This window comes from Seriola dumerili, unplaced genomic scaffold (assembly GCF_002260705.1).
Source record: "Seriola dumerili isolate Sdu_G_001 unplaced genomic scaffold, Sdu_1.0 BDQW01000056.1, whole genome shotgun sequence".
Lineage (NCBI taxonomy): Eukaryota > Metazoa > Chordata > Actinopteri > Carangiformes > Carangidae > Seriola > Seriola dumerili.
This window is the reverse complement of record NW_019174311.1, coordinates 6428721-6453420: the sequence shown is the minus strand read 5'-3', so window position 1 is coordinate 6453420 and position 24700 is coordinate 6428721. Positions and strand designations below refer to the sequence as shown.

Below are 24700 nucleotides of genomic sequence, written 5' to 3'. Positions count from 1 at the left end.
TGTGGTCCCTCGTCCCCTCGACACTGTAAACAGCCATCATCACACATTTTGACAACACAAGCACCCAGGAGGATCCACTGTTATGTACACACAGCTGCAGCTTCTCAACCAAAGGAGACTGACATCACTTAGGGCTGCTGCTTGAAGACCACAAGCACGCACGCATGCACGCACGCACGCACGCGCACACAGAGACTGCTTTTTGCTTGTTTCAACACTGAAGTGTCTTTTAAAACACACTCTTTTTAAATGATTCAAGAGTAGGTTGTTGAACTCCATCCAGAAAAACATTGCATTTAAAAGCCTTGGACCGAACCTGTTCTCAGCAAGCAATATTCAAAACATAAATTATTTGATAGGAAGGACAAGAAAAGTGCACAGGGTTTGTGTGTTTATTGATGTTGCCTTGAGATCAGGGTTTGAGCAGATTGTAAGAATCATGGTTAGTTTCTCCACATTATTATTTCATCCACTCACTACAGAATTTATTCCACAAGGAAGAGTTAATCCAGCCAAAGTTAGAGGAGAGCACTAGTCCAGATGAGACTGTGCAATAAATCAAAATGATCATTACATTATCTTTTATTAGAACTATAACATAATAATATGTTCATACTGTGTCTGTGTTTTACTTCATTCTGAAATTCACATCACCTCGAGTATGTCATATGTAATATTGCATACATTTCCATGTAGTGATATATAAATGTAAAGAGATATAGTAAAAATATTCTTATTAATATCACAATATTACTTTTGTCCAAATTAAGTAGCTTTAATTCCAGGGTTAAGTAAATTATGTGGTAGCACTGTTTTCTTCTGGTCGAAGACTCAGTTCTGGCCTCTCTCTGAGGTTGTGTCCAGCTCAAAGGGCTGTACCATGTCCCTGCTCATCACATGAGGACAGCCAATCAGACAGCTTTTGCACCATGCCCAGCGCTCTCTCCCCAGCTCTAGTAAGTCTCGTCTAAACTTCTGAGACACAAAGCCATACAGTACAGGGTTTACCACTGCTACTGAGGATGCCAACAGTCTGGCCAGGATGGCAATAGTGTTGTAGCCAGGTGAGCCTGTTATGGTTCCTCCAATGAAGGAGAACATGAGGGCATAGGAGGGCAGCCACAGGAGAGTGAAGACCAGGACCAGGAGAGCTGAAGTGTGAGTGACCTGGCTCTGGTAGCGTTCCAGCTGGGGAGCGTTCCCCAGCAGACGCGCATGTTGAAGAAAACAGTAGATCTTGGCATACATCAGTACAATGATGCCTAGTGGTAGCGCAAAGCCGAACAGGAAAAGAGCGATGCTGTAGACCAGCTGGCTGAAGTCAGACAGGAAGGCAAAGCAGTACACAGCGCTGGACACGGTAATGGTGCGGAAGGCAAACTGCGGAGCTGCCAAGGCTGAGGCAGGGATCCAGAGCAGAGCTACTGTCAACTTTATACGTCTGTGCATTCTTGAACGGTACACCCAGGTGGGGTGAACCACTGTGAGGTAGCGTGTCACAGCCAAAGCTGCCAGGGTAAAAACTGAGGCAGCCGAGCAGGCCACACCCAGGAAGCTGATGGCCTTGCACAGGAAGCTGCCAAAAGGCCAGAAGCCCAGGGTGATAGCAGAGGTGTGGAAGGGGAGGCAGAGCAGCAGCAGCAGGTCAGCAGCACTCAGAGCAAGCAGCAGGGTGTCTGTACCATGCGGGGGTTGACTTCCTTTCCTCCTCCTGCCAGTGAGGATGGTGATGACGAGGGTTTGGCCAACAAGGCCAGTCACCAGGATTAGCCCATCCAGGATAGGCACCACAGCCTTAATCAAAGTCTCATCTGCCCGGTTCATTTCGCCAAGGCTGCTGCAGTTTCCTTGCATCCCCAAAGTCTCCATGCATTCACAATAAAAGTCTGAGTAATTAGTGTAATGGCCTGTTAATGTTACGCATCAGAGCAGCGTGTTCACAAAGTGTCTGGGTGATGCATTTGTTGACTCCATTTCATGTCTGAAATTGTGTTAGTCACAGGCATGACCACACTCCATTAAGACAGCCAATACTCTCATAACAATAGCAATTAGTTAAGCAGTTAATATCATACTTGTCAGTTGACCACTTCATTGACATTGATAGTCGATGCTCCCTCTGGAAAACAGAATAGAAAGAGTATATTGCAGCTTATTTTTAGTTTGTGTGTCGAGCTGAAAATTTGACTCGCAAAAATATATGGTCCATTATTATTTGGTCAAAATTAATTTTCAAGTGCCCAGAGATGGTTGAAGTCCACTGTCTCCTGAGTCACACGTGCTCCTGTCACCATGTGGCTGAATCCCTCTAAAATTTTGTCTCTTCCTGTTTTCCAGCTGTTTGAAGAAATGTAAGGGATTTAAAAATAATTAGATATGCCACCTTCCTTTTCTGAAAAAAAAAAAATATATCAAGGTGCCATAATGTGCTATCCAACAATAAAAACATGACCTTAAAGAGCAGGCTGGCTTTTCCTTGGCTGTCTCAGCATCTCCTGTGTAATCCAAAGAGGAGTTTGGCACAAAATTGGAGAGATGTGCAGCAGGTACTCTATGGCTGTATTGATTTCTTGAAGCAGGTAACAGTGGACAAATTCATCCCAGTATCTGCTAACAGACATTCCACTTTAAAAACAGTCAATGCTACTTGATGCTAAGTGGTCACCGTGGCAGGAGGCATACTGTCCATTTAGAAGCTCTTCGCAGACTTGTAATCTGTAGACTCCACCAGCAGAAGAGTCACTGCACAATTAACACGACATTCAATCATTGAAGGAAAATAAATAAGTAGTGATCAGAATAAAGAGTAACAAAAGCTTAGTCATTTTCAGGTGTCACTTGGATTACAGCTCTACTCCTGTGATTGTCAGAAAGGTTCTGTTTCTGAGAGGCAATGGTCTTCCCAACAGCTTTTCTCCATTGTTTGCACAGTAACCAGGGGCTGAGCTGATCCAGGCAAGGGGAGGGGACACTGTGTTGCTTCTCGTTACATAATACTGGCTTGAACGAACTTTACTCATTCCTGTTCAGCGTGGGATCTTCCTTTAATCCCAGCAGTTAGCTGCTCATGCACACCTTTTTCTCATTTGTGTTTTCTGCAACCTGACTAGGGATGAAATTAAAACACAAGCGATTTTATTTGCGTGACGCTGTGTAAACAGCATTTTCTGCCTTAAAATTGTCCTGCATTAAGGTTGATTGTAGCACTTTGACATTCATCTGAAACATCTCTTAAAGGACAATTATTGACTTTCAGCCAAGAGCAAACAGTTGTGTGGAGTGGTCAGGTTTTTATTGTTGGGTGTAAGTGGTCATAAAGGTGGTTGCTAGTGTGACTAAAAACAGATGGATGCAGAGCTTGGAGCCCGTAAGACTGCAGTACAGTGTCCTTTTCCATGATGTTGTGTGTCATGTGGAAAGCACAGATAAAAATAGTGTTCCTACTATATGTACTATGAGTGGGGGTCGCAAGATGAAAGGACGATGGATATCGAGAGCAGCAGCTGCTTTATCTTTGCCATTCACGGCTGACTTCTTCACCCTGCTCCGTGTCTCTAAAGTGTCTCAAGCTGTTCTACTTGCAATTTTCCTCCCAGAACAAGGAGTCACCATGAATGAGTGTGTCCACAGGGAGCTGTATTTGTATGTGCAGGCAGCCAGCCATGAAATGACAGGATGATACAGACTCTTTAAACTCTCTCCAGGAACAGCAGGCGTGGTAAATACTTGGATCTGTGTGGTACCGCTTCCATTTTACTCTTTTCTTTTTTAACTTTTCTTTTTAACCTTGACCATCTTCCTCGCAGCGTTTTTCCATTCATGAATTGATGTGGGAAGATGGGGAAAACCTTAAAAGCATTTACCGCTGCCTCTTTAATAAAGCCTCACAGAGTTAACCATGGGGGCAACTTGTTACACCTGTGACAGTGATTAATGATTTGATGAATTCTCAGTGAAGGTCCTCATTAAAGCTCCAACTAAGACCCCTGAGAGGTGATATTTTTTTTATAGTGAAATAAAGAGTGTGTTCTTCTCAAGCTTTGGCTGCACAGCAACAAAGGAACCACAGGCTGAAAAACTATCGTCAAGGGTCCAAAATATTTGCTAAGGGCCAACCTCTTCCTTCTCTGTTCCGCAGATGTTGGGTCAGTTGAGGGCCTGGCGTACCACCGCGGTTGGGATACATTGTACTGGACCAGTTACACAACCTCTACCATCACTCGCCACACTGTGGACCAGAGCCGCTCTGTGGCATATAACCGCAACACTGTGGTCACTATGTCTGGAGAAGACCACCCCAGAGCCTTTGTGCTGGACGAGTGTCAGGAGTGAGTCATTAACACTGAAGCTTGGTGTTCTGCACTCAGGGCCCAGTTCCAATAGTGTTTCCTTCTTTTTTTCTTTTTGAACAGCAGATTTATTTTAGTTCACTCAGCCATAACTTTTATACCAAGACATTTTGGGAGCTCCCACTGCACATCATAATGCTTGTCCTGCATTTGTTCCCACTATAGTCTCATGTTCTGGACCAACTGGAATGAGCAGGCTCCCAGCATCATGAGGGCGTCTCTCAATGGAGCCAACGTGCTTGTGATCATCGGTAGTGACATTAAAACTCCTAATGGCCTGGCCATAGATCACCGTGCTGAGAAACTCTACTTCTCCGACGCCACCTTGGACAAGATTGAACGCTGTGAATATGATGGAAGCAGCCGTTATGTGAGACAGCCCTTTCATTTTTCTATAAAAAAAAAAAAAAAAAAAACCATCAAGGCGTTGAGTTAGATTTCAGTGTTCATTGAATTTATGCCTGCAATTTTCTTCTTCAGGTGTTGTTGAAGAATGAACCTGTCCATCCGTTTGGCCTGGCTGTGTATGGAGACTACATCTTCTGGACTGACTGGGTGAGGAGGGCCGTACTCAGAGCTGACAAGTACACGGGAGGAGACATGAAAGTGCTGCGCGCTGACATCCCTCAGCAGCCAATGGGAATCATTGCTGTGGCTAATGACACCAACAGCTGTGAGTATCATTCACTGTAGTCATTGTACGGTTTGTATAGGTTGCCCCTCTCAATTATATAATGCTACTGGTATTATAAAAGCTGTTGGTCTGTCAGTTAGTCTGCTGGTCCACAACTTTGCTTCAGACTGAAATACCTCAACAACTATCGGATGGATTGCCATGAAATCTGATAGACGCTCATGTTCCCGTCAGGATAAATTGTAATCACTTTTGGTGTTCTCCTGACTTTCTCTCTTGAGCCATCATCGTGTCAAAATTTTAATTTGTCCTGTTTATTGCTAATTAGAAAATGTTGGCATGCTAACACACTAAACCAAGATGGTGAGTGTGGTTTATTATAACTGCTTGTTACCATTGTGAGCGTGTTGCCATGTTGGTGTTGGCGTTTAGCCTCAGAGAGCCACGAGCATGGCTGCAGAGTCTTATCTTGTACATCATGGAGGGCAGCTCATACAGACTAAATATGGTCAATCAGAATAGTTCATGCAGAATGTTTTAATGACACTTTCTTTGTGCCAAAGTATTATGACTTCATATCATTAGATACACTACATACATGATGCTGGGCCTTTTGTCATTTGACATGCAGAGAGAAAAGTCTCCTTGACACTCTGTGTTATACATTCCTCAGGTGAGTTTTCTCCTTGCCGAACAAATAACGGAGGTTGCCAAGACCTGTGCCTGCCCACATCTGATGGACGGGTCAACTGCAGTTGCCGTGGAGACAGACAACTTCTGGAAGACAACACCTGCTCTTGTAAGAGAGAGAGAGATTATTTTAGGACCACAATATACAAAGGCTCCTCTTCATTAAAAGGTCGATTGTCGTTTAAATCAAATGTTTCTACCTCGCCAGTATTGAACGTGTCATGTGGAAGTGTGGATGACTTTGAATGTGGAAACGGTGACTGTATCAACTACAGCCTGACATGTGACGGCATGGCCCACTGCAAGGACAAGTCTGATGAGAAACAGTCCTATTGTGGTGAGTTTTTTAAGGAGCTATTTGTTAGTGTACAATGAGCTCACGGGTCATAGTTTTTTATTTTATAATTTGCAGGTAATTAGCTGATTGTCATATTCAAGGCAATTTAGAATGAGTGCACAAGTGAAATAAATCTTTAGATCATGAGGGGGAGCATGGGCTAATATGCTAATATGTGACCAGGGAAAGAAATTTACATTTTGATTTAACAGGTGCAGTAGAGAGAAAAGAGTAGTCCATTTGAATTAAGATATACAGTACAGATTATCAGTTTCAGTTATAAAATAGTGAACTGGTGAATTAGGTCATATTTAAAATATGCAAAAAAAATGATTCTGCACTTAACAAAGTTAACTATAATCAACTGCTCTTCCTCCACAGCCAATCGAATTTGTAAGAAAGGCTATCGACGCTGCATGAATGGCCGCTGTATTGGCCACCAGTTCTGGTGTGATGGCACGGATGACTGTGGAGACCATTCAGATGAACTGCCCTGCAACAGTAAGTAATTCATGTCCATTTTATAGGTGCAGCTAACCGAAAAGGTGACAGGTGCACAAAGAAACCATGTTAGTCCCCTGTTTAAGGTTTACATGTTACCAGATTTGGACACATTTTAACTGTTCTGCTCACACAACACTGCAATGTTTTTGCTGATCAAACTGCCTGATCTGCAAATTGAAATGACTCCTCAGAGAAGAACTGCAGAGTGGTTTCATTAGCCTAATGAAATGCTCTTTTGCAGGTACATAATTATAAAGTTGACTTAATGAGGAAGTTGTATTTGCTTTTGAAGGTGTATTTGCTCCCCCTTTCTGAATTTAAAAACTTGCTGCTTTCTGCAGTGACCCTGTGCAAAGTAGGAGAGTTCCAATGCAAAGATGGAAGCTGCATCTCCAACTTTAGCCGCTGTGACCAGGTGGTCAACTGTGAAGATGCTAGTGATGAAATGAACTGCCGTAAGTCATCTAAGATAATTCCACTTCAGCAGTATTTCCTGTCCCTCCTTATTCACCAGGGGCATTTTAATGGAAAAGTCGGTTCTCCTCTATGAATTAAAAAGAATGAGGTTTGAGGTAGTTTTTAAAGGCTTTTCCCATGTTTCTCAGAGCCCACAGACTGCTCCCGTTTCTTCCGCCTGGGAGTGAAAGGAGTGTCCTTCCAGAGCTGTGAGAAAACAACTCTGTGTTATCTGTCCTCGTGGGTGTGTGATGGCAACAACGACTGTGGAGACTTTTCCGATGAGAGAAACTGCCCAGGTTACATGCTTTGTTTCCCCTCTGACAATTTAAGAAAAATTGACAGCATTCAAAGATTTTATATCATGTTTTTTTTTTCTGTTGTCTTGCAGATAAAAGGAAGCTTAAATGTCCGGTCAACTTCTTTGCTTGTCCCAGCGGTCGCTGCATTCCTATGAGTTGGACCTGTGATAAGGAGAATGACTGTGAGAACGGAGCTGATGAGACACACTGTGGTCAGTCTTCCACAAAATACCCTGAACTTTCTTGAAAACACAAAGCATACCAGAAAAACCAGACTGTTTTCTTTAGGCTTCCTGCTGCACATGGAAAAACATGATTTACGGTTAGGGTGAATTAAATAATTTTCTCTGAAATGCTCTCTTTGCTTTCCTTTGCAGACAAATTTTGTACATCCACCCAGTTTGAATGTGGGAACCACCGCTGTATTTCCAGCCATTGGGTATGTGATGGCTCTGATGACTGTGGTGATGGTTCTGATGAGGACCAGAAATGCAGTAAGTGACATATTACCTAAACTCACCAATGTAAAAGTACTTTCTCCCACGCCCAGTGAAGACATTGGACTGTAGGCGTAAGACTTCCTGATGTTACATCATCAAGTAACTTTCCCATAATGTTGTCACAGAGTCCAAGACCTGCAGTCCAGAGGCTTTCCAGTGTCCCGGCTCCCACATGTGTGTGCCTCAACGCTGGAAGTGTGATGGAGACAAGGACTGTCCTGATGGAGCCGATGAGAGTGTCAAGGCTGGCTGTAGTGAGTGGGACAGTTACAAAATACCCCCATGGAAAAATCTGTCCTCTCTGTGTTGTGATTGATGAAAAATGTGCGCCAACTAAGTTCAATGTCCATTAACAGTGTGTTTCTTTTGGTTCCAGTGTACACCAACAACACCTGCGATGCTGAGAATGAGTTCATGTGCCAGAACAGACAGTGTATCCCCAAACACTTTGTGTGCGATCATGACATCGACTGCTCCGATGGCTCAGATGAATCCCCAGAATGTGGTGAGTGTCTGTGATATTTGTGTCATGAAAGAGAAATAGAGAGCGAGAGAATGTGATTGGTGATTATATTTGTCATACCGCCAAGTGAGGCTGAGGTTAATATTTAACATACTCTTGTTCTGGTGTAGAATATCCAACATGTGGTCCAGAAGAGTTCCGCTGTGCCAACGGTCGCTGTCTCAACCAGAAGAAATGGGAGTGTGACGGGGAGTTTGACTGTCAGGATCGTTCAGATGAAGCTCCCAAGAACCCACGCTGCACTGACTCAGGTAGGTGTTACCATTTATAAAAAAAAAAAATAATCTTCTTATAACTTTTATTTCTCTACCAAAATAATGAAGTATTAGTCATGATATGAGTAACTTTTTGTTCAGACAGGCTGTAGCTGCGCCCAGTGACACTAATGTAACAAGCCATTTGCCTATGATTTCAGAGAGGACGTGTAATGAGTCAGCCTTCATGTGCCATAATGGGAAGTGTTTGAATGAGACTCTGCTGTGTGACCGCAATGATGACTGTGGTGATGGCTCTGATGAACTCAACTGCTTCATCAACGAGTGTCTCAACAGTAAGCTGAGTGGCTGCTCGCAGCTCTGTGATGACCTCAAGATTGGCTTCAAGGTAAGACTTAACACCTAATTGGTTGTTTTTAAAGATTTTTTTCTTTTTTTTTTTTTTCAAATGTTTTCAGTCAAAGTGCAATTAAAGCAAATTAAATTACTTCATGAACTCACTGATTTTAATTAGCCAAGAAATTATAATAGACACACAGTTACCTCACAGACAAATGGGGTGTATGGTGTTACTGAGGACCTGAAGTAAAAGAAAAAAAGAAAAAAAAGTTGGGAACCACTCACTTCAGGCATGCAGTTATGTAAGAAAAAAACATGTTTTGGCTCTCTTTCTTGAAAGTAGGAGGCCAGTCTTAGAACAACTCGAACTCTATGTGAACTCTCAGGTCTGTGGTGTGGAGGCTGTCGCCAGAGCTTCATTTAAAAATGATAAGGAACAATTTGGATGCCAAAAACATTGTATTTATGCAGATGGGGGTGTGGTGAAGCTATTGAGTAAGTATTTGAGTTCATACATGTTATTGTATATAGCTTCACCATCACAGATTTGTGTGACTTCCTTTGTGCATATACTGGCTTAGTATCCTGCAAATTCCCACATAATAGTGAGGGAGTAGTTGGAAGTGTGAGACTGTGCGTTGGAGTTCTTTCAAAACACAGATGTGCTCATGAAAAGTTCATTGCTTGTTATTTTACAGACACAGTGGATGTCAGCTTATCATTTACCCATGCTCTCTGTTGTAAGACAACTTAGCAAATGAGATTTGAAGCTATTCATGCAGCGCACATCAGTGTTGAGATATCGGTACCACTTAACATAGGAATTGGGAAAGAATTAGGCTTTTGGTAAAAAAAAAAAAAACCTCATCTATCAGGTTGAGTGGCAGAGGTTTCATGACAGGTGGTGGCAGACCCTTGTAATTGCTCCAGACTATAAGTGAGAAGTGCCAGAACCCGTAGGCTGTGAGATTTTGACACATCTCCTGTGCTCTCGTTCCTCTTCAGTGCCGGTGTCATCCTGGATTCCAGCTGAAGCGAGATGGGAAAACGTGTGTGGATATAGACGAGTGTACAACCACCTACCCCTGTTCTCAGCGCTGCATCAACACACATGGCAGCTTCCACTGTCTCTGCGTGGATGGCTTTGAACTCAGCCCCAATGACCCCACCATCTGCAAGTCCACATCGGGTAAGGCATGCACGTGCATGGTTTGCATTTTGCTGGTTGCTCATAGCCAATTCAATCCTGAAGCATAAGTTTTCTATTTGGTGTTTGTAGAAGAGGAGCCATATTTAATCTTTGCTAACCGGTACTACCTGAGGAAACTCAACCTGGATGGTTCCAACTACACTCTTATAAAGCAGGTGAGCGTCTCACCTGTTTTTGGTTCTCGATTTAACCTACTGACACACATCAAGGTGAAGTTCCTCCATGCAACTGTTCATACTGTACCACCCTTTGTTTCAGGGTCTGAATAATGCAGTGGCGCTGGACTTCCACTATGCAGAGCAGATGATCTACTGGACAGATGTGACCACTCAGGGCAGCATGATCCGACGCATGCATATGAACGGCAGCAACATGGAGGTCAGTGAGGAAATCAGACGCAGTTTTATCTAATGGGAATTTTGAGCTGTATTGATACTGAAGACCAATTGGTTAATTAGTACAGCCAACACATTAACCATAATATTTACTTAGTTTCATGAAAGTTGTGTAAGTATCCAACTGGACTGACTTAATCATTGTTTAACCCTGTGACCCACTGTACTGACAGGTGTTACACCGGACCTCCCTGAGTAACCCAGACGGCTTGGCAGTGGACTGGGTTGGCGGAAACTTATACTGGTGTGACAAAGGCCGGGACACCATTGAGGTGTCAAAGCTCAACGGGGCCTACCGGACTGTGTTGGTTAACAACGGCCTAAGGGAACCTCGTGCTGTGGCTGTGGACGTACGCTATGGGTGAGAAACATAGCTCACCTGAAACTAAGCTTATGTGTCTTTATTATTTTAACTGGTAACCTCTAGGACATGTTTTAAATTTTAATGAAATTTATTTTAAATTTTAAACTGTAACTGTAATTAGAACAATTGTCTTTATGCCCTTGTCTTCAGATACTTGTACTGGTCTGACTGGGGTGATAACCCTCACATTGGGAGAATTGGGATGGACGGCACCAACAGAAGTGTGATCGTAGAGGATAAGATCACTTGGCCCAATGGACTAACCCTTGACTTCATCAATGACCGTATATACTGGGCTGATGCCAGGGAGGACTACATTGAGTTTGCCAGCCTGGATGGCACCAGTAGACACACAGGTAATGTACCAGTACACACTCAGACTCTGACTCATAGTTGACAGTGTGAGACTCCAGGTGCATGTGTTGGTCTATGTATTGGCTCCTAGAAATATTCACAGGAGTTTTTCCTTAAATTTAAAGTCATGATCAAACATAGTTAATTATGAGAGTTACGCTGGTAGTGGATCAAGGAAGTGCTGAATGAATTTCCTCTTGTCAAATAAATACATGCCACCAAGCATAAGCAGGCAGCTCAGATAGAGTCCTGCAGCACAGGCTCAGCGGACAGAAACACTGAATAGGGCAGATTGTCCTCATTAGTGAGGCCTCTAGCATGTATGACGTCTGCATAGCGCTCAGTTGTCTAGCACACTCGCTACAATAGTTCATATTGTCAGCCAACTGGGTGTGCAGAGGAATTCTGGAGCTCAGCGGGCGTCTGTATTAAAATTTCTCACATTCACTAAGCTCTTCTCAACACACAACACAACAGCTATGGCATCCATCATTCCTTGGATGAAGAATGTAATAATGTAAAACTGGGGGTGTCTGGGATTGTATCTATAGAACTCACTTGTGCAAGAGCATTGTGACTTTTTCATTCAACATAATGTTCCAGCAAGAAAACCAGTGCTGATGGAAGCATGTTGAACAAAAACCAATATTTATATCCAATTACAAATGCTATTCATCGTAGAAGGTCACATAGTCTTGTATTAGCTCAGTGATGTTAGTCTACCAGTAGTATGTCCAGTGAGTTATGCACCCCTCCTTTGAGATACACACACACACACACACACACACACACACACACACACACACACACACACACACACACACACACCAGTGTGGCCTTGTGTGTGTTTGCAGAACAAGATTTGGTCTGTTTGAATTTAGATAAGCATTAACCAAAGGGTGCTTAATGCTGATCTGACTAATATCTCAGTTCGACCTGATGTTGTAAACCCACTCCTATCACATGATAAAAAATCTTTTAATTGTTTAAAGCAATTGTTAAAATCAATGCTGAAATCACAGTCACTTGATGACAAGGTGTTTTGAACTTCTGCCGTGTGTGTGTGTGTGTGTGTGTGTGTGTGTGTGAGAGAGTTTGTGTGTCTGCTCCATGTGTGTCTTCCTGAATGTGCCTATTCATGCATGTGTGACGTGTTTGGATTGCTGTCTTTTACAACAGAAAATAATGGTGTTTCTCCATAACGCACCAGCCTCAAACACTAAGAGCAAACATATGATATGACAAGAATATAGGAGCAGAAAAGGTGCAATTGGAGTGTAAAGCCTAATGAAGCATAGAACCCATTACATAACACACAGATATAGTGGAGCCGCTGTAGCTGTGCACCCCACCCTGCTTCTGTCATTAACAGTGCGAGAGTTTACCAGCAGTTTCTCTTTGGATCTTGAGTCTTTGAGTCTTTCTCATTGAATTTCTAGAATAATATGGAAGTTTGAAACATGTATAATGTTTACCTGTTTGTCATATTTATTTGATTAGACACCAGCTGTTGTATGTTGTATGCACACTTCACCTCAAGTCAGAATGTAGACTGCTAACAGCTGTTTACAGCACATGATCATACACAGAGGTCATTCAATGTGCTTCAGAGAAATAAAAGAAGCATAAAATAGAATTAAGAAGCATAATAAGAAAGCAGTTTAAGAACAGTATAACAACACAGATTATTAAATAGATAATAAGTATAATAAGTGCAAGATTAAAAGATTAAATGAAGGCAGAGGAGAATAGAGCAGTTAAATTTTAAGCTTCCTTTTAAAGCCAGTTATGGTTCGGGCAGATTTGCTGGTTCCAGCAGTGGGCAGCATAGTGGCTGAAAGTCATTTCACCTGGTTTAATTTTGATTTTGGGCACCACTAACTGACCAGCTCCTGCAGATCGTAGAGACCTATTGGGCTCAAATACATCGAACATTTCTGAAATATATTTAGAAAGGCATTAGATTGTACTTAGGACCATGATGGGAAACCTTCAATAAGAATGATTCAGTTATTTTCTCATAAACGATGTGATTGATTTGTTCTTTGTCTGTCTGCTTCACAGTTCTAAGCCACGACATCCCTCACATCTTTGCCATGACTCTGTTTGAGGAGTACATCTACTGGACCGACTGGGAGACGAAGTCCATTAACAGAGCTCACAAGACTTTGGGTACCAACAAGAGCACACTGATCAGCACCCTGCATCGACCCATGGACATCCACATCTACCATCCCTATCGCCAGCCCGAAGGTCAGAGCACTTACAAGAAGCATGTAGAAACTGATGTGTATTAAGCTATTAAGGCAATAGGGGAAACAATGGAAAAAATTTAAATTAAAATTTCACAACCATACTGCTAAACATGTCGTACCTAACTCTGTTTCAATATGATACATACCAACTGAACATCTAGTATAGGAGAGAAGAAATGAAAAAGCATTAAGGTGTTGGAATTCATTATATGTAAAATTTAAATGTACGCAAAGACACACAGACTCTGAAATGCATATTTATTGTAGATAAATAGATTAAATAGATTTGAAATAGATTTGTAGATTAAAACATTTCCCATTGTTCTGTCTCGTTCCCAGTGCTCAACCACCCGTGCCAGACGAACAACGGCGGCTGCAGTAACCTCTGTCTCCTCGCTCCTGGTGGAGGCTACAAGTGCGCCTGTCCCACCAACTTCTACCTGGCCAATGATCAGCGCACCTGCATGTCCAACTGCACAGCCAGTCAGGTAGGGAGGCTGTGTAAACATTGCATCATCAACGTGAATATGACTTAATGACTACAGTTGATAAGTGGATTTTCATATCTCGATGTCTCGCTGCGACTTGTTTGATGAACTTCTCATACCTGGGGATCGTCTATTGACAGCTGGCCGGTGGCCCAGTGATACAGTAGCTAGCTTTTGGTTTGTCAACGGGACTGAGGCAGTAAATCTCTGGTGTTATGCCATATCATCACTTTGATTAATTTCCCTCTCCCTGCTGTAGTTTGTGTGCAAGAACGACAAGTGCATTCCTTTCTGGTGGAAATGTGACACGGAGGATGATTGTGGTGACCGGTCGGACGAGCCAGCAGACTGCCGTGAGTGTTTGAGAGAGATAATTAGAAGTCCTGTAACATAGTACATGCATGGGGTTAGGTTTTACTCTAACTCATCATAAGAGGAGCCATTCTGCAGGGTGGAGTTGAAATGCTAAAAAATATTGTGGTGTAAGTTCAGTGTGATCCTGATAAATCGTGACCCTTTCTTCCATGACAGCTGAATTCAAGTGCAGGCCGGGGCAGTTCCAGTGTGGTACAGGCATCTGCACCAACCCTGCCTACATCTGTGATGGAGACAATGACTGCCAGGACAACTCAGATGAGGCCAACTGCGGTATGTCTCTCTGTTTATATACATTTATTCAACCCCAAATAATTATCTTTAATTTTAATAACCTGCACCCTTCCCTATTTTTTCTTGTATGCCACCAACACCACTTCATTGTTGATTAGTGATTAGCATCATATCTACTGCTTGTTTCTGTTTCTCTGCAGATATTCATGTTTGCCTGCCCAGCCAGTTCAAATGTTCCCACCCGAGCCGCTGCATCCCAGGCATCTTCCGCTGTAACGGCCAGGACAACTGCGGAGAGGGAGAGGACGAGAAGGACTGCCGTGAGTAGAGGCCTTTTTTTCCTTTTTTCCGTTAGTGCCTGGCTGAAATGCTATTCTTTCACCTTCTGCTTTTCTTACACAATCTGTTATTCCTTCACATAGCTGAGGTCACATGCGCCCCCACCCAGTTCCAGTGTGCCATCACCAAACGCTGCATACCTCGTGTCTGGGTGTGTGACCGTGACAACGACTGTGTGGATGGATCTGATGAACCCACCAACTGCAGTAGGACTCTCAGCTTGTTTCTCATTTTCTTCATTCTGAGTCATCCTGATTAGCTGTCTGTGTAACCGCCACCAAATGTTTCCCCCTCCAGCCCAGATGACTTGTGGTGTGGACGAGTTCCGATGTAAGGACTCTGGTCGCTGCATCCCTGCTCGCTGGAAGTGTGATGGCGAGGACGACTGTGGCGATGCGTCAGATGAACCAAAAGAGGAGTGTGGTAAGAGTCTTCTCTCCAGATGTGCTGAAGAGATGTTTGTGGTACTGACTGTTGTTTCCAAATTGTGGGGTTTTTTTGTAACATTTTTCTGTGCTTTGTGCAGCTGAGAGGACATGTGAGCCGTACCAGTTCAGATGTAAGAACAACCGCTGCGTGCCGGGCCGCTGGCAGTGCGACTATGACAACGACTGTGGGGACAACTCGGATGAAGACAAGTGTAGTATGTGTCACCTTGAGCTTGGAAACAAAGCCTTCATACTGTCAGCATCTGTTATCTCACCTTGTCCAGTGTCACTTACATTCATAACCACGCCTTGTCCACTGGTAACATACTCACTTTGCACCTTATTCTTGTTAGCTGTGCATATTAAGTCACTTGCTCAGCACTAACATCCATTCCCTGTCATTTCTGACTTACCTCATCTGATGTTTGTTTCATTTCATACTGTCCTGTTGGCATGAGCCAGAGGTAAGTTACTCCACCTTCATACAAACTGCTCCCATATTCAGTGTCACCTCCCTGCTGTGCCTTTTACTCCACACTATCTTCATTCTCATGTCCAACTGTGATCCCCGCCCGCCTGTGAGAGTCTGCAGGCTGAGCTCTAAATAGATTCATTTTTTTTTAACATTGTTGTACTGATTTCCTTTGCCACCAGATGCCACTGCACAAGACTTTATTTTTAATGTGAATGTATACATATGGGAACATGTATAAAACACTCAAATTTAATCAGTTATATTAAAGTAATACTGAGATTTATTGAGCTCCTTTCATTCTCTCACATAACCTCCCTCAGGGTCTACAATTTCCATGTGCTTGTGCCGTGTTTGTGCTGTTGAAGTGTTGTCATCAACATGAACATTGTCCTTCTTCTTCTTCTCTAGTGCCCCGACAATGTTCAGAAAGTGAGTTTGCCTGCACAAACGGTCGCTGTATTGCCGGAAGGTGGAAGTGCGATGGAGACCATGACTGTGCTGATGGATCTGATGAGGTGCAGAAACTTTTTGTTTGGGTGTTTAGGTGACCTTTAAATAACATTTAATCTTGATTGACAATAATGCTGAATTGCCGGTGTTTGGTATTTGTTTGTAAGTATAAAAGCTGATCCTTCCTGTCTTATGGGCTGTGATCTTTCTGTAGCATGGTTGTGATCTGAAGTGTGACAACGACCAGTACCAGTGTAAGAACGGACACTGTATCCCCATCCGCTGGCGGTGTGATGCTGACCCTGACTGCATGGACGGCAGTGATGAGGAGAATTGTGGCAGTGCTGGTAAGGAAATGTTATTGTTTTTTTAACACTATTTTAATAGTTTTTTGTTTTCAATGTGTCTGCAAAAAAAATAAGAATGAATTGACGTTTAATGAGACAAATGTGTGACTATGATTTGTCACACATTTGGCTTGTTGTTGCAAAACACCCAGATTTTGTGCCATGTGCCATGAAAGAAGGTATATCAAGTTTTATGCAAACACATATCAGTAGTAAAAAATCTCTTCTTTTTTCCTCTTGTTTTTCTCAGCTGGGCGTCACTGCCCTCAGGATGAGTTCCAGTGTAACAACACTTTGTGTAAACCCCTCGCCTGGAAGTGTGACGGGGAGGATGACTGTGGGGACAACTCTGACGAGAATCCTGATGAGTGCAGTGAGTGCAGGCTTGTGAATCACACACATCTTGAAACGCTCTCAGTCTTCATCTTTTGTCCTGACGTGTTTTTTTTTTTTTTCCCCCCTCGCCTCTTTGTCCCTCTTGTCTTCTTTCTCTGTTCGGCTCTCAGGGAGGTTCCAGTGTCCTCCCACCAGGGCTTTCCGCTGCCAGAACGATCGTGTCTGTCTGCACTTGTCAAAGAGATGTGACGGGGTCAATAACTGTGGCGACAACTCGGATGAACTCAACTGCCGTAAGTTGTGAAGTCATTCAAATCACTGTGAAAATCCCTTCCTCTGCATCTTTAATCTAGGAGATGATTGACCTGTGTGTGTGGTGTTATATGTTTACAGCTGCCCCTCCAGCTGTTCCCACATGTGAGAAGGATGAGTTCTTGTGTGCCAACCGCAGATGCATCAGCTCCACTCTGCGCTGTAACTTCTTTAACGACTGTGAAGATTACGGCTCTGACGAGATCAACTGCAAGACAGGTGCCGCATGTCAAAGACGATTTCTGTAATATAACTGACCGCAGATCTGAGGTCTCCAACCTTAAATGCGCGGACTCATCTTTCACTTGTTGCATGCTTGTTTTCAGACACCAAGCTAAATGACTGTAGGAGTAACAGGACTCAGTGTGGTGATGGAGATGAAGCCCACTGTGTCACCAATGGCACGGACTCCTTCTGCTCCTGCAAACCAGGTTTCCAGAAGACAGGACACCACACCTGTGGAGGTACACATGCAAAAAAAACATTGCAGTTGCTATGACAAATAATAACTCACTTCAAACATTTAAATATAACAACTGATTACACTTTCGAGGCTTTAATATTATTGTATTCAACATGATTTCCCTGTGGCTCTCCATTTTTTAGATAAGAACGAGTGTCTGCAATTTGGAGTCTGTTCCCATATCTGTAACAACACCAAAGGCTCCTATAAATGCAGCTGCCACAAATACTTTACCAGGATCAATGACACCTGCAAGGCTGACAGTGAGTGTTTTTTTTTTCTTTTTTTAATTTCTTTAAGCTGTTTTTTTAATAGTAATTCATTATTGGAGAAGCCATCCTTGTGACTTTTTTCCTCTTTTCCTTCCAGACATGAACAGCAGTCGACAGATTCTCTACATCGCTGACGACAACGAAATCCGAAGCCTGGACCCTGGCATGCCCAACTGGCGCTATGAGCAGACCTTCCAAGGGGATGCCAGTGTGCGTATTGATGCAATGGACCTGCACGTCAAGACCAACCGCATCTTCTGGACCAACTGGCACACAGGCCGCATCTCCTCCTATGAACTGCCAGGACCGTCCACATCATCATCATCCTCCTCCTCTTCCTCCTCCAACTCTCACCGTAACCGACGGCAGAGCGAGGGAAGGATCACCAACTTGCAGGTAATTCAGGTTCCACTACAAACACAGCACACACACAAACTCATGAACATCCTGTAAATGCCTTTGTGCTTGTGCTCAGATCAAAGAACTGAAGATGCCTCGTGGTATAGCGGTGGACTGGGTGGCTGGTAATCTGTACTGGACTGACTCTGGTCGCGATGTAATCGAAGTGGCTCAGATGTCAGGCCAACACTGCAAGACCCTCATCTCTGGCATGATAGATGAGCCTTACGCCATTGTAGTGGATCCACAGAGAGGGTAAGAGACGGTCGCTTCAGTGAAACAATCATATACAATAAAGTATCTCGTTTCTAGAATAGCTTTTTCTGTTGACGTGTTTTGTAATGTGTGTTCAAACTCTGTTTCCCCTCAGGACCATGTACTGGGCAGACTGGGGGAACCACCCTAAAATTGAGACAGCTTCCATGGACGGCACTCTGAGACAAACTCTAGTTCATGAGAACATCCAGTGGCCCACAGGTCAGTATTGTGGTAGCACAGAATGATTTATATAAAACCAGATTTGTCCAGGGAAAGTCAGCTGACATGTTCTTTCCCAGCAACTCGCTGTGATACATTCACAACTTTAGACAGCTTTACACTCTGCAGCTGCCCAGCACAACCACAGTCTTTTATTCTCTGTATAGGTTGCCATGTTTTTATCTACAAGGCTCTTCTTTTCTGCCTCTACAGGTTTGGCTGTGGACTACTTCAACGAGCGTCTTTACTGGGCAGATGCTAAACTCTCAGTTATTGGCAGTGTTCGTCTGGATGGCTCTGATCCTGTCATTGCTGTGTCTGGCATCAAAAACAGTTCAGTTTTCTTTTTTTTTTCCACACTCAAATCAAAACCTGAATGAAAGATGACAGTTCAGAAATCTGGCATTAACATGGTGCCAGCATATTTAATCCCTGTTTGTCTAATTTCTCTTTTCTCTCATTTCCAGACCTGCTTCATCCATTCAGCATAGATATCTTTGAGGATTACATATATGGGGTCACATATGTCAACAACTTTGTCTTCCGGGTCAATAAGTTTGGCAAAGGGCCCATGGAGAATCTCACCACAGGCATCAACCACGCTACTGACATAGTCCTGTACCACCGTTACAAGCAGCCAGAGAGTGAGTGTCACAACATGCTGTGTTTCTGCACACGTGTTGATGTAAATACTTTAAATGCACACATCATGTACCCAGAAAAATAATAATAAGTGTTTCAAGAATTCTATTTTTATAAATTCCACGCACGTTTTCCTGATTGCTTGTCTTGTTTCTCTCTGCATCAGTGACTAACCCATGTGACAGGAAAAAGTGTGAGTGGCTGTGTCTACTCAGCCCCAGTGGACCAGTGTGTACCTGTCCTAACAACTACGTGGCCGACAATGGCACATGTGTGGAGAGACCGAGCCCCACCCAGTCACCATTCTGTAAGCCGGCACACACATACATACACTTACATAAACAACTGCATTCCTGCTTTCACTTTAGCCATTTAGCATGTCGCTGGTTTTACATTCAGATGGTTCTTACAAAATGTTGCTTCATCATTGAATTCCCTTTCTGCAGCTCCCCCCTCAGGGCCCTGTGATATTCAGTGTCAGAATGGTGGGAGCTGCTTCCTCAATGCCCGTCAGGTGGCCAAGTGTCGCTGCCAGCCCAGCTACACCGGAGAAAGGTGTGAGATCAACCAGTGCAGGGACTACTGCAAGAACGGTGGCACCTGCACTGCTTCTCACACAGGTGAGAGCACAACACACTCATGTGTAATCACTGGTTTATTCACTATAGACCTACTGTGATGTGAACACCTAACCTACTGGGACTCCTTTCCTTACTTAGCAGTTAAAAAAGAAGTCATTCAGTTAATATTTAGTTTCTTCCCTTGTAGTAAGAACAGATGTATATTAATGGGCCTCGAAGGTGTATATTTCTGTAGAATGCAACGAGGTAAATTGCCTCGGTAGTGATTTTTATCCAAGCTAGTGGCTTGGTTGTAAGGATGGAAATGTTTGTCAGTCTGGTGCTCGGTCGGTCTAGACTGAAATATCTGGACAACTATTGGTGGGCTTGACGTGGGATTTTGCACAAACATTCATGGTGCCCAGAGAATGAGAAATATTAAGTTGACATTTTTGATTTTCTCTGAAATATCTCAACAGCTATTGGACTAATTGCACTAAAATTCTGTACAATGAATCCTAATGAGTTTTGGTGAACCCCAGATTTTTCATCTAAATTTTAGTTTTATCTCTACAACTTGATAGATTGGCACAAAGTTTTCTAGGGAAAATTAATCCACCTGACCTTTTCTCTAGCGCCACTATGAGCTTAACATTTGTTTTGAGTGAAATGTCTCAACAACTATTGGATGGATTTAAGCCATTGTGGATGGGAAACCCAAACATGTGCAGAGGTTATTAACTGGACATTTTTCCTTGAGGGGGAGAAATCTCTAATTAGTAAAGTAAGTGAAATAAACATCAAATGTCAAAATTCATGTGAAATTATAATACTGCTCTGGCAAGTAATTTAGGCAAACATGTTTTATTTGTTGTGAACATTGTTAGTACGATTTGCATCCATTCTTGTCAAAAGGCTACAACAGAGAGACCATGAAGCAATTTCTACGTCCCCAACCCTCAGTCTATGCTAGTACTTCATTTATTCTGTTACTGTATGTGTGAACATTTTTAGTCGAAATAAAGAAAATTGGGGAAATCATAAAGTTCTAAAGGCTGTAAGGGACTCATGTTGCTGAGATGCATAGCTACAGTTTTTGTGTAAGCAATTTCAGTTTTATTCATTTATGTTAGCCACAGATTTTAACTCATAATTCATATTTCACCTGGGTTGTAGGTGCACCAACCTGCAGATGCCCTAAAGGCTTCACCGGGCCCACCTGCAACCGCCACACGTGTCAAGACTACTGCCTGAACAGTGGCAACTGCTCGGTCAACATGGGCAACCAGCCAACCTGTAGCTGCCTGCCAGAGTACCAGGGAGACCAATGCCAGTACAGTAAGTGGCAACACTTTTTGGAGGAGTTTTACTTCAGTTTGTGGATGGCTGATGAAATGTGTATAATGTTTAGCCTACTGATGTACAGTGCTTACAAAAGATGCATGTGCAAAATTGTCACACTGTCACAAAACAGAAATTGATCTTTAATTGCTTTTGAGAAAAAAAAAGTCCCCCACTGCTAACCCAGTCTGTGGGAGAATATATGACTAAGATAGTGCTCTGCACCTCTTCCTTCTATCCTCAGGTAAATGTGAAGGCTTCTGTCAGAATGGTGGAACCTGCTTAGAAACCTCCAACGGCACCAAACTGTGTCTGTGCCCCACTCAGTACATTGGACACCAGTGCGAGCTGGACAAATGTCAGTTCTGTGGAACGGGCAAGTGTTTGACGTCATCCTCAGGGGAGGTTTCCTGCAGGTGGGTACACTGTGGAACGTGCGCTCTACCCAAAATAAATTAGACTTAGATTTGTAAATATTTGTTAATATTTATTTTGGACTGCTCAGTAGCAAGTGGGCAAGGTCAGACATCACTCTATGCACATCACGTTCCTTGCGGGTTGGAAAGTGTGCTACATGGCTCACTGGAGTGGCACTCAGTGGAGAGCATGCCTCTGCTAAGGGCAAAGAGTCCTACATGTCTGTCTAACCAAAATTTAATGGGATATTCCCTGACCTTATGCCCCATCCTTCCACCAAGTTTGTTGCAAATCAGTTCTGTACTTTTTGCTTAATCCTGCCGACAAAACAAACAGACACGGGTGTAAACATAACCTCATTGGTGGAGGTAAAAATATGTGGATATCCGAACATCGCACCCTCATTTAAATCATTCTAAAACCACAGGCATTAACGCTGCTATGTCAGCATTCTGAGATGATCATTGAGGAATGTAATTCATGTTTTATCTGTGTGTGTAGCTGTCCCAACGGTCAGATCCAACCCAGCTGCTATTCCTGTTTGGACTACTGCGCAAATGGACAATGTTCAGTTAACACTCGCACACTGCTGCCTCAGTGCAAGTAAGATATGACACCCACCCCCATCTTAATATACTTTCTCTGTCTTTCTCTGGCTGAAACTCACACACACACTTTGTAACTCTGACTCATTGTGTGTTCAGGTGTCCTGCTGGATGGAGAGGATACAGATGTGAAGTTGCAGCTGCTCCTAGAGATTCCTCTGCTTCCAGTGGAAGTAAGTCACACAGTTGCTGACAGAGAGTCTTGTTGGTAAAACATGCACTTTGGTTCTATTTGTTCTCATTATTTGCTCACTCACAGGTACTGCTTCCATCGTAATCCCAGTGCTTCTGCTGCTGTTACTGGCACTGCTGGTGGTTGGTGCCATCTTGTGGTACAAGCGGAGAATGCGCGGGTAGGTCCTGGTTTCAGAAACTTCTTTCTTCTTTTCTTTTTTTTTCAAACTCCCATTTTTCATCTGCTCCTTACACCTTTACTATCTAGCCTCTCTTTCTCTCTTACCTTTTGATAACCATCTATTTCCTGTCTCCCAGGTCTCTATGGCCAGGCAAATCTCGTTCTCAATGCTCGCGGTAACTTTATAGGGTTACATAATCAACCTGTTGACCCACAAATCCTGTCTCCTCCCTTCCTTAATACCCAGTCAGATTGGCTATGCTTTTTGTTGGTCCATTTGTCCATTCTGTTGGAAATCTGTCTGTTTGTCTTTGCCTGCCATCTCCTATTATCCTCTGTGGGGTTCCAGCCAAGCAACACAGGGACCTATTGACTCTTACCTGAAGTGGTTTTGCTGGTGATGCACAAACAATTGATCTGTTTCGTCCTTCTTGCATCTCCATACCCTTCCTTGTTTACATGTGTAAATGTTAGGCTTACGCTATGTCCTTGCATAGTAAAATATACAATTGTGCATCTCTGAAAATGTTTAAATGCTTGCAAACAGCCAAATATTTGCAACACGAAAGTCCAGCATTCTCCACAATAGACATGCTGCGGTATTTTCTCTGGGTTTGATCAAATGGTCTTTTGTCAAGAAAGCTCATTTGACAACCTTTAATATGTGTTGTCTTGGTTGTGTGGATTGTGTGTGGCAGTGTGCTGAGTCAGTACATGGCTTACGCCAAGTTATGATACTTTTCCAGCCACTCTGAGTTGTATCATTCAGGGATTCCCCCTAAAATATTGAATTGTCTTTTAGAATCTAGGGTCTAAATCTATTGCTTAGATGATTATTGAGTTTGTTTATCTTTGTCTGTCTGCAGTGCCAAGGGCTTCCAGCACCACCGAATGACAAATGGAGCCATGAATGTTGAGATTGGGAACCCTGCGTATAAGATCTATGAGGGAGACCCTGACGATGACGCCGGGGAGCTCCTGGATTCAGACTTTGCTTTGGACCCAGACAAGGTAAAAGAGCCGACGGCACTCCTGTTTAAAGAGTCATTTGACCCAAGAAACAAAAAAAAAAACATATCTTATCACTTCTAGTGGTGTCTAGCTGAGCAGATAGTGTCAGTGTTATGAGCCAAGTTTCTGAAACCTCACACCCCAATACATTTTGGGGTGTGCTGCCATTTCTTTGTTAGAAAGTAGTTCCAATGAAAACTTTTTAAACGTTTTAAAGGTCTTTGGATTATCCAGATCACTGGGACGTGTTCACTGCCATGACACCAGTGTGTTTTATTATTGGGATAGTAGCAGAAATTTCAGGCTCCAGTATGTCCGAACCTGGGCCACAAGCCTTGTCAAGTGCCACAAGTAAAAACGTAGTGCAAGTTTTTCCCAAATGTTAGAAAACAAATAAAATGAATGTGCATTTCCAGTATGTGTGTCTTTCACTGAGTTGAAAAGCTTGTGGTGCTATTTTGTTTTGGTGGCATTAAACCACCACCAGAGGAGCTTCAGTCAAAACTCAAACAGTGGGAAACAATGACGAAAACACGTGTCACATTTTTTTTCCTGTATTATTTTGATTATTTAAGGAAGGATAAAGTCTCCTCATTGGTCCACACAGATCTGATGTTTTTTTCTCTCCAGTGGACTGGAAGCTTGAGTGATGTTTAAGTCACATACCTTATGTGCGTCATTATTTATTCACCAAGTCTGGCTACATTGCACTTTGTCGCATCTTGCTTTTATCAAAACACAAGCATTTCCACTGCATTTTTTTTTTTTTTTTTGTTTTTACAATTGGTTTTTATGCTCAAATCAAAAATGTGGTGGATGAAAAATGCACCTACACTTTGGTCAGGGGCAGTTGATCGGTGATTGGACGTCCTGAAGCAAAGAACCAGAGCAGACAGGCACAAACCGAATAGCAAACCAAAACTGTCTGCAGGGCTTCTAGTGGCAGG

The 24700-nt window shown here is 43.0% G+C and overlaps 1 protein-coding gene across 1 annotated transcript in view; it reads left to right on the top strand.

Annotated features, from left to right (window-relative positions):
* The window catches only part of LOC111218980 (low-density lipoprotein receptor-related protein 1-like), an 87660-nt gene that overhangs the window by 60979 nt on the left and 1981 nt on the right, over positions 1 to 24700 (top strand). The window contains exons 42-88 of the mRNA XM_022741500.1: positions 4139 to 4328; positions 4515 to 4719; positions 4830 to 5022; positions 5657 to 5782; positions 5882 to 6010; positions 6392 to 6511; positions 6856 to 6969; positions 7120 to 7269; positions 7362 to 7484; positions 7650 to 7766; positions 7898 to 8026; positions 8149 to 8277; positions 8406 to 8546; positions 8711 to 8898; positions 9855 to 10038; positions 10129 to 10214; positions 10318 to 10437; positions 10628 to 10815; positions 10969 to 11174; positions 13237 to 13425; positions 13767 to 13915; positions 14175 to 14268; positions 14447 to 14563; positions 14725 to 14844; positions 14947 to 15069; positions 15161 to 15286; positions 15390 to 15506; positions 16175 to 16281; positions 16431 to 16563; positions 16814 to 16936; positions 17070 to 17192; positions 17293 to 17430; positions 17538 to 17675; positions 17818 to 17937; positions 18044 to 18342; positions 18422 to 18600; positions 18716 to 18822; positions 19036 to 19155; positions 19290 to 19466; positions 19631 to 19771; positions 19911 to 20084; positions 21201 to 21362; positions 21610 to 21781; positions 22284 to 22385; positions 22487 to 22560; positions 22647 to 22740; positions 23609 to 23753. Of these exons, the coding sequence (XP_022597221.1) occupies positions 4139 to 4328; positions 4515 to 4719; positions 4830 to 5022; positions 5657 to 5782; positions 5882 to 6010; positions 6392 to 6511; positions 6856 to 6969; positions 7120 to 7269; positions 7362 to 7484; positions 7650 to 7766; positions 7898 to 8026; positions 8149 to 8277; positions 8406 to 8546; positions 8711 to 8898; positions 9855 to 10038; positions 10129 to 10214; positions 10318 to 10437; positions 10628 to 10815; positions 10969 to 11174; positions 13237 to 13425; positions 13767 to 13915; positions 14175 to 14268; positions 14447 to 14563; positions 14725 to 14844; positions 14947 to 15069; positions 15161 to 15286; positions 15390 to 15506; positions 16175 to 16281; positions 16431 to 16563; positions 16814 to 16936; positions 17070 to 17192; positions 17293 to 17430; positions 17538 to 17675; positions 17818 to 17937; positions 18044 to 18342; positions 18422 to 18600; positions 18716 to 18822; positions 19036 to 19155; positions 19290 to 19466; positions 19631 to 19771; positions 19911 to 20084; positions 21201 to 21362; positions 21610 to 21781; positions 22284 to 22385; positions 22487 to 22560; positions 22647 to 22740; positions 23609 to 23753 (6701 nt within the window). The remainder of the gene's footprint in view (positions 1 to 4138; positions 4329 to 4514; positions 4720 to 4829; positions 5023 to 5656; positions 5783 to 5881; positions 6011 to 6391; positions 6512 to 6855; positions 6970 to 7119; positions 7270 to 7361; positions 7485 to 7649; positions 7767 to 7897; positions 8027 to 8148; positions 8278 to 8405; positions 8547 to 8710; positions 8899 to 9854; positions 10039 to 10128; positions 10215 to 10317; positions 10438 to 10627; positions 10816 to 10968; positions 11175 to 13236; positions 13426 to 13766; positions 13916 to 14174; positions 14269 to 14446; positions 14564 to 14724; positions 14845 to 14946; positions 15070 to 15160; positions 15287 to 15389; positions 15507 to 16174; positions 16282 to 16430; positions 16564 to 16813; positions 16937 to 17069; positions 17193 to 17292; positions 17431 to 17537; positions 17676 to 17817; positions 17938 to 18043; positions 18343 to 18421; positions 18601 to 18715; positions 18823 to 19035; positions 19156 to 19289; positions 19467 to 19630; positions 19772 to 19910; positions 20085 to 21200; positions 21363 to 21609; positions 21782 to 22283; positions 22386 to 22486; positions 22561 to 22646; positions 22741 to 23608; positions 23754 to 24700) is intronic.